This window comes from Dioscorea cayenensis, chromosome 20, assembly GCF_009730915.1.
Source record: "Dioscorea cayenensis subsp. rotundata cultivar TDr96_F1 chromosome 20, TDr96_F1_v2_PseudoChromosome.rev07_lg8_w22 25.fasta, whole genome shotgun sequence".
In the NCBI taxonomy this organism is placed as follows: domain Eukaryota; kingdom Viridiplantae; phylum Streptophyta; class Magnoliopsida; order Dioscoreales; family Dioscoreaceae; genus Dioscorea; species Dioscorea cayenensis.
In genome coordinates, this window is record NC_052490.1 from 29,840,195 (window position 1) to 29,849,900 (window position 9,706).

Sequence of the window (9,706 nt, forward strand, 5' to 3'; positions counted from 1 at the left end):
GTTTTGTTATAACCTTTATTATTAATCCTTATATATATATATATACATATATGGGGAGATATGTTATGGAAAAAAAGCAAGTGAGTATCATGATAGAGAGCAATCATGATGTCCTCTTTCTTCTCATTCTCACTTCCCAACATGAAAAGATGGGTGTGTCATATGCTTGTAATTTATATACGTACAACTCATTGGAAGCCTTTACTTTGTGAACAAGTGGGATATACATATATATATGTTTATTATAGGGTGATCTTTATGGAAGCATGGGCTTCTCTAGAAGATCCTTTAAAGGTTAATGAGTGAAATAAGATTAGAAAACTAGAGAATGCTTAGCTATAAAGTGGTTAAAAAGGTTAGGCAACATAATGTGTTCCCTCCTAAGAAACCAAAGGAGTTGATTTTCACATTAGTTAGCAGTAAAGTGCATTACTTTTAAGTTGATCATGCTGCTAGATAGTGCATGTCACCCACCCACCCAAAACTTTGGTCTTAAAGCTAGAAAGCTACTTTATATATATCCATAACAGTTGCATCTCATGATGTAGTACATATACATTGTCATTAGGTTGCGAAAAAAATTCAACAAAGAGAGGCTAAAATGTTCACCACCAACCACGAAAGCACCTTTTCAACAAAGTGTGCTTTGAATTCATCCACCAATGAATTAATTACTACAGTGCTGCGCTTCTTGTTGTTCTTCTTTTAAGCATTAATGTCTTGATGCATGACTTTCAAGAACATTAACAATGCTTACATTAATCATCTTAATTTACATTTATACATACATATATAGAGACAGTGTAGTATGACACATGCATGCTAAGGTGTTACTCAATATATATATATATATATATATGTACGTACGTATGTATGTATGTATATGTATATATAGTACATATAAAAGACATTCTAATTAGCCATGCATGCATTAAGAATCAATGCAGTAAACAAATGCTTTATTGATCAGAAGGTTAAGTTTGCCATGTAATGAGTCATGACTAGTTATAAGACAAAGGAAGCATTGCATCATTATATATTTTCAATGCTTTCTTTTTTCTTATCAAATGTTAAGAAGGAGGTACTAAAACCTAAAACTTTTGATTATTAGACCAGGCAAAGGATATATATGAGCTTTTGATTATTAGATCAAGCAAAGGATATATATCCAAAAGAAAACTATTGAATGATTGTATTGGTGGGGAGGGGACAAATCAACAATAATAATTAATGAGAAAATTTATGACTTGTATATATCAATTGAGTCAATTTCCTGCCTCATCTTCTCACATCAATTGAGGTGTATGTTTCCCAACTTGGCAGCTATCTAGCATGTCTAAGGATAAGCAAGCAGCAGCCTTTAATTAATAACTCAATCTTAAAAATATATAATTAACTAGAAAATTAGAAATAATCACATAAGATTTAAATTACTTTCACTTAATGACACTATTAAGTGAATTAATTAATTAATTATATAGTGATTATCATGATTTGCACCAAGTTGTGGAGACAAGTACAAAGAGAATGTTATTTTCATGCTTTCATTCTCTTGGCAGACAGGATAACAATTGTTGCATGGCAGTATATGAAGTCATTGGGTCCCAATTTGTTGAAAAGTCTAAATGAATTGCATCACCAGCTAAACATAAATTCATATAGACCAAAAATGGATGGATCAAAATCACTAATTAATTCAATCATGCATTCAAATGTCTAAATTAGACAACCATAAAATTCAGGCTTTTCATATGTGTATTCTATATTATCAATTTGTTTGTTCTTTAATTGTTGCAGATATTTTATATACTTTAAATTTTAACATCTTTCATAGTTATCTACAAAATAAAAAAGGAAACATATATATATGAAAAGTATAAAAAATATTGGATTTAATTAATTCATAGCCGCTAGCTTTTTACACATGAATCATGTGGCAGGTTGTTGCTATTCAAGTTTGAACTTGAATTTTTCTACTTAGAATTTAGACAGATTTCACTGGTCATTGGTTTTAATTCCAAGTCTACCTCATTTTTTCCAAAATTAATTTAGTATAACTCCCACCAAACTCTATTTGTCTAATAATTTAAATGTATATTCTCCATTCAACGTTCAAATTTGCACTTCTTTCAACTAAAACAACTGATTGATCAGATAGATGTCATCCATCTCTTTAATTTCCTTCTAGTAGTCTTTCTAATTAAAACATTATTAATTGGTGGTGATCTTAAGATAATCCATTTGTAAATCACAATTAATAATACTAATAATCAAAGTTCATTGTCAAATTAAATTAATAGATTTGTATCAATAAAATGAACCGCGCGATTATTTTGATGTTTCTTCGGAAAAAATAATTTTCTTAAAAATTTTAAGCAACGTTTCATATCTTCAATATTTCTAAACAAATGAATCAAATTGCAATTTTTTTTAAATATGTTTAGCATGAATAACACCGTAACATACTAATTAATCTGAATTGACAGAAGTCACTATATATATCGCTATATATTATCAAATGCATGAACATTCAAATAACAATCAACTAATAATGTACAACAGTCCACCATATTAATTTTTTTCACACTTCTTATTTGCATTGGAACATGTTTAGCGTGGATGGCGGAGCATTTAATTAGTCTAAAGCAACTATATATCAATATTATTATCAAACACTGAAACATTGAAATTAAATGACAGTTAAATGATGATGTGTTGTGATCCATTTGTAAAAACTCTTTCACATTTCTTTTTGGTTTTTGAACTTCTTTAATTAGTGTGGATAACTACATAACATACTAGTCTGAAATGGCAATATATATATATATATATATATATTGTTATCAAACCTTTTAACATTCAAATAATAACGTAAAAGATCCAGCACATCAATTTTTTTCGTTATCTTTTTCTTATTTTTTTCATGTTAAGCATTGGTAATGACATAACATACTATTCAAAAGCAGCTATATCATCCTTATCAACTCTAAACATTCACTAAAGTGTGTGTTTGATTACTAACATGTAGAAAAATAGGTGAAAAAGAAAATTTTTCCATAGAATATTTTTCCATGGAAAATAAAAAATTGGTTGTTTGATTGGTATTATTTTCTGGCTAGAAAATCAATAATTTCCTATGGGAAATTCTTATTTTGTTGTTTGATTGCTCCTATTTTCCATGAAAAAATCTCATTTGTTGTTTGATTGTATCAATTTTCTCCAGAAAAAATTATATTTTCCATGGAATTATTTTTTATGTTCTCCAAGAAAATTACTTTTTTTTGTTTTATAGATATGTTAATTTAGTTTAGTTTATAAAAAAATTTGATTTTTTTAAAATAAAAGTAAAAAAACCTTAAAAAAGGATAGAAATATTTTTAAAAATTAAAAACCAAAAGAGGGGAGAAAAGGGGGAGGGTCACGCAGTGCCCCACTTTTTCGCCGCTCCTACTAGTGGTTTTTGTTCCTCAAACTTGCTATATTAATTTGATTATTTTAATAAATAAACATCTAATGTTATATTATACGAAAAAAAAGCCTACAGATCAAGGTTATTATGTTTAATTAAATAATACAATTGTTAACGAGTTACTACTCCCTAGTAATCTATTTATCAAAGTATTTATTTATTTATTTGATAATATTTATTACGACTTTCATCTTCAATTTATTTTTTCAAATTGCCCTTCAATTTATTTTTTCAAATAATCTCTTTAATTTTTCATGCAAAAGTTTTCTTTGAATTGGGAAAGAAAAAGTTTTCCACAAAATTGAGAAAAAAATGGTCAATGCGACCAGCTTTGTGGAAAAAAATTTTATGAAAATTTTTTATAATCAAACAGTTCATTTAACTGAAAAATTTTTAATGAAAAAATATTTCATGAAAAAAACTCCAATCAAACACAGTCTAAATGATAATGTGTTAGGATCCACCATATTAACCTTTTTTTCACGTTTCTTTATTATTTAATTACGTACACTTCGGATAATGACAACACATACTAATTAATGTGAAGTGACTCTATATATATCATGACATTTATCAAACATTTGAACATTCAAATAAAAATTAACCGACAATGTGTTGTCTTCCACCATTTTAAAATTAAACACGTTAATACTGTTACTATCTCTCTTTCAAAAGCCACTTAGCTAATTAATTCAATGATAAAATCTTCTTATTTCAATGGGATCTCAACTTTCCACATTAGCTAATAGAATTCTAATGAGATCAAAAATAGATTTAGACTTTATTGTATTGGTTGCTTTCACTTCTATTAAAAATAAAAAAATAAAAAAGGAATTGAGATTTAACTATTTTTTATTTTTTGGTAGATATGAAAGCTCTATGAATGATGGCTCATGTTGGTTTGTCTACAATTGTGGGAACTAGTTTATTTTCCCCAAGGCACTGAACTCAAAGTCTTAAACGGTGGGACCAAGTCCGGATTTGTTAAGATACGTTTGTGTCAACCCAATAGACCGGCTAATCAACCTTATATGGACATATTCCACCATAGCCATTCATTTATTGTTTTTTATTTTATTATCAAAAGTATGATTTCATATCATTTTATATATATGTGTGTGTGTGTGTGTGTGTGGCATCTTAGATTTATTGCCATGTAATATTATCTTATGCATCCTATTGTAATATTTTCTCTAATAACAACCAACATATTAAAGATACAACCTTCTTTTAAGAATTAAGGAATTTCAATTAGCTATGTATATAGTATAAAACTTCATTATATATATACATAGTTTTTTTGGTTTAGTATAAATTTCTTTTTTTTCACAATTATGTAGAACTCGATGATATGAATTAGAGCTTCTAATTCATAGTTAACTATAAGTTGTTTTTAATTAAAACTATAAATATTAATATATATATATATATATATATATATTATTGGGATTTTTTATTCTAGGATGTTAAAATATAATATTCTAGAAATATTTTATATATTTTACAATCTAATCAGTACTAGAAGATAGTGCATTGATAAAATTTCAAAACAAAAATATGTAATTGCAAAAAACAACGAGAAAAAGAAAAACTCAGGAAAATATCATAATATACTTAGGTAACCATAATGAAATTTATATGCCAAAAGATTCATATCTCAATGGCACTGGCACTACTGTGAAAGTCATTGTTGTGGGGTGTTTATTGCCAAGTTCAAAATTTACTAGATATAATAGTAGTAACAGATCTCTGGTTGTACCATAAGGGTTTGCAGTTTACATCCTGTGTCGTCAGGTGAGGGCGCAACGGCCGGAAATTTATTCTCAGCTATGCGCATGCCCATGACTAACATGAATATATATATATATATATATACTAAATTAGAGGTTGGGCCATTTAAGCAAATGATTTTAAGTTTAAATCCTTATAGACACGTGTCCTATGTGATATTATTTTTTTCTATTGTGATTGAGAATACGTGTCAGGTTTTAATAGCCTATAACTAGGGTATTTCCTGGTTCCAGAACTAAGGGAGATGAGTTCCATTAATAGCAACAGTTAGATTATGATTTAACACGGTTCTAAAAACAGAGGCGGAAAGCAGGGTGTTGAAGGGGGTGCTCAGGCACCCCTTGGCCTCAACCAATGATCTATTTATATTCATAGATATATTCAGATGTTGAGGAGGGCATAAATGCAAGCACCCCCTCTTTCTCTTTACTTCTCTCTATATATATTCATTACTTCTCTCTCGCTATATATATTCATTGAATCTTTATTTTATTTTTCTAAAAGTAATAAGTTTTTACAAATGAATACCATGGTTTAAAACAAAAATGTTTGGAACAAAAACAAAATTTTATTATTTTGATATTTTACATATTGGTTCATATAATATAAAAAAAAATTTAAAAAAAATATATTGTTTTGACCTCTCCATTTATGACAAACCAGTTTATATAGAATAAAATTTATAATTTTAAAAAAAAATTATAAAAATATATTGTTTGACCAAGTGATTTTTATAAGCTGGGATATAACATACAAATATATATGGAAAAAATATTCATAAAACTCTATTGTTTGGCCCCTTAATGTTTTACCAAGTCTTACATATAAAAAATTATTGATTGTATCCTATAGCCTTTTTTGTTTTTTTAATTAGATCGGCCAACCCACAATGAATATGTAGTTCAATTAATCTGGCGTGGATTAGTATTTATATTTCTTTGTCCCCCTGAAAGCCCTCCTTCATTTTGAGGTCTTATACTCATGTTATTTTGTCATTTTGTTTTTCCCTCATTTCTTCTGGGCTTTGAGCTTTAGCTCATGTTTCTGTATTTGTTTTTCGTTATTTAATGCATGTTATTTATCAAATTTTTTTTTAAAAAAATCTGATTATATTTTAAAAAAAAATTTAATGAATTTCTAAAACCTATTTTTAATTCTATGAATTAGCACTCATACACCTTTCTTCGGGTTCCGTCACAGCTCAAAAGGATACCTCTATTTGAAATGGCACCTTTGGATGACAAATTACCACATATATTTTAATATTAATAATTTATATATATATATTAACATAATTTAGTGAAAAATAATATATACAAATATATATAAATAAATATATATATATATATATATCTCCTTGGAAGAGGCACTGTCTCCTCCTGCCCAGCTGCCTGCCCAAGGGGGTTTGAAACTTGAAACCACACGTGGGACCCACACGTGTGTGCCCATCTTTCACTCGTGTGGGCTTTAACGCGACATCATCATCATCACCCATCACAAGCCCATCTGTCCGTCCACTTTTTTCCACCCTTTTCTTATAATTTAAAATTTACAAAAATATTAAAATAAATAAATAAATAAATAATAAAATGAAAGGGAGATCAAGCTGGCCAATCAGAAGGGCCAGCTTGAACTCCAGACTGGAACTTCACGCGTGCGAAACGCCCACGTGCTAACTCACACGCGTCTTCTCCGTAGCCGTGAATCAACCGCCCTTTTCCCTTGTTAATCCCTTAATTAATTGTTTTTTTCTTAATTCTTGTATCACTTTAGGAATACACGGATGAGATATTTTAGTTTAATTGGTTGATAATGCTCATTAATCAAGCTAGCACGTGCTCATTTTGTTCATGATCTTAATAATATTAGATCTCTCTTGAGATTTAGAATCAATTCGATTATTTAAATATATAAGTATGTTAGTAATTTTAACAAATATTATAAAGGGACAGAAGAGGAAAAGTTTTCTTCTTCTACTATCCTCTAATATTTAAGAGCTTGATTTTATTGGCACTATGTCCTATATTGTTTAGACTTAGGTCCGACCTATAAATCTCAATCATAACCCTATACTTGTATTTTTTTTTTCCCGTGATCTTTTAATATAAATATATAAATATATAAATATATAAATAATACGAATCATGAATATGGATTGATCGTTACAAGACATTGGAATATAATGTTTCGTCACGGAACCTACTCTCAAACTTGTTTTTATTTTTTGTCGTTTTTCAAACTATTATCATTATTATCTAAAATATAAAATTGAATTTAAGACAAAACAAAGAAAAAACCATTATTAAAAAATTCATTTATAGGGTAAGCACTTGATGATTATTAAATGGCTACATACATAACTGTCATCAATTAAAATTCATTAATTCGCCACCCTTTTAATCCAAGGAAACACACATCTAATTAGACCCTAATCAATTTAGTAACTGTCCAAACCTTTTTTCCCCCCACCAATCAGGCAATCACTCACTCATATCTTATAATACTATTTAATTATTTATTTAATTATTTTAATTGTTAATTATTATTATTTTTTTAAAAACATCCAACCAACCTTTCCCACAGCCCAAACTCATATTAATACTCCCTCTCATCCCCATCTTCTCTTCATTCTCATTCAAACTTCAGCAAAAGAGAAAAGCTCTCTCTCTCTCTCTCTCTGTGTCTCTCTCCAATGTGCAACACTAACACCATAACCACCAGCGCCGCCATGAACGGCGGCGTTGCCACCTCCACCACCGCCGGCGAGAAAAGCTCCCACCTTTACCTAACCATCCTCCCAATAACAAAACCAAAACAACAAGGATCAGAGAAAGCAAGCAAGCTAATCCATGAAGCCTCAAAGCTCTTCAACCTCTCATCACCCATCGCCATCACCGCTCTTCTCCTCTACTCTCGTTCCATAGTATCCATGCTTTTCCTCGGCACTCTCGGCGACCTCCAGCTCGCCGGCGGTTCACTCGCCGTCGCCTTCGGTAACATCACTGGCTACTCTCTCCTCTCCGGTCTCTCTCTCGGCATGGAACCTCTCTGTTCTCAAGCCTTCGGTGCCAACCAACCCAAACTCTTATCTTTAACTCTCCACCGTTCCATTCTCTTCCTCCTTTGTTCATCCATCCCCATCTCTCTTCTCTGGCTCACCATGTCCAAGATCCTTCTTTTCTTAGGCCAAGACCCAGGAATCACATCCTTAGCTCAAAGCTACCTCCTTTTCTCACTCCCAGACCTCATCTCCTTCTCCTTCATCCACCCTATCCGTATATACCTCCGTTCACAAGGCATAACAAAGCCACTCACCCTCGCCGCCGCGTTCTCCGCCGCACTCCACCTCCCAGCCAATCTCATTCTAGTAACCCACTTCCGTTTAGGACTCACCGGAGTCGCCACCGCCGCTGCTGCCTCAAACCTCTCTCTTCTCCTTTCTCTCCTCCTCTACATCCACCTCTCCGGCGTCACCGCGTGGCAAGGTCCCACCAGAGAGTGTCTCACTGGGTGGGGTCCTTTAGCTCGGCTTTCCATCCCCAGCGCCGTCTCCGTTTGTCTGGAATGGTGGTGGTACGAGCTCATGATCCTTCTCTGCGGCGTTTTGCCGGACCCTAAGCCGGCGGTGGCGTCCATGGGAGTGTTGATCCAGACCACGTCGTTGGTTTACGTGTTCCCTTCGTCGCTTGGCTTCGGAGTCTCGACGAGGGTTGGGAACGAGCTCGGAGCCAACCGGCCGAAGCGTGCTCGCACGTCGGCGGCCGTGTCCGTGGTGGTGGCAGGATTGATGGGAGTTTTGGCGATGAGCTTTGCCACGTCGATGAGGAACCAGTGGGCCTGCATGTTCACCAACGACCCTGAGATCCAACGGCTGACGGCTGCTGCGCTGCCGATCGTAGGGCTGTGCGAGCTCGGCAACTGCCCGCAAACTGTGGGCTGTGGGGTCCTGAGAGGAAGCGCGAGACCGGCCCATGCGGCCCATGTTAATCTGGGTGCGTTTTATTTGGTGGGCTTGCCGGTTGCGGTAGGTTTGGGATTTGGGTTGGGCTTTGGGTTTACTGGGTTTTGGATGGGCTTGCTTGCGGCCCAGGTTTGTTGTGCTGGGCTTATGCTTTATGTGGTTTGGAGTACGGATTGGGAGGCCCAGGCACAACGAGCTCAGGTGCTCACGTGCGCTGAGGCAAGTGGGCCCGAAGGAGGTTTTAAGGATGGGGTTTGTTATGAGCCGTTGATCTCGGTTAAGATTGATGACGAGGGGTTTGAACGGTAGAGATGAGGCTTTTGGCTAACCCTTTTTATTTCATTTTGATTTCCTCCTTTTTCTTCTTCTTTTTTTTTTTTAGAATATTGAGTTTATTGTAATATTGATTTTTGGGTGGGGTTCAGACTTCAGAGAGGGTGAGACTTTTTAAAAATTTAGTTGTGTATCCCCATCTTGTGTTATAA

At 33.1% G+C, this 9,706-nt stretch overlaps 1 protein-coding gene across 1 annotated transcript; it reads left to right on the forward strand.

The window, feature by feature from the left end:
• Positions 1-7,906: 7,906 nt before the first annotated feature.
• LOC120251138 (protein DETOXIFICATION 51) lies at positions 7,907-9,662 on the forward strand. The gene has a single exon (XM_039259680.1). The coding sequence runs from the start codon at positions 7,953-7,955 to the stop codon at positions 9,528-9,530; it is 1,578 nt and encodes a 525-aa protein (XP_039115614.1). The 5' UTR covers positions 7,907-7,952; the 3' UTR covers positions 9,531-9,662.
• The last annotated feature ends 44 nt before the right edge of the window (positions 9,663-9,706 follow it).

Coding starts and splice junctions, on each gene's coding strand:
- LOC120251138 (XM_039259680.1), top strand. CDS start 7,953: ATGTGCAACACTAACACCATAACCACCAGCGCCGCCATGAACGGCGGC.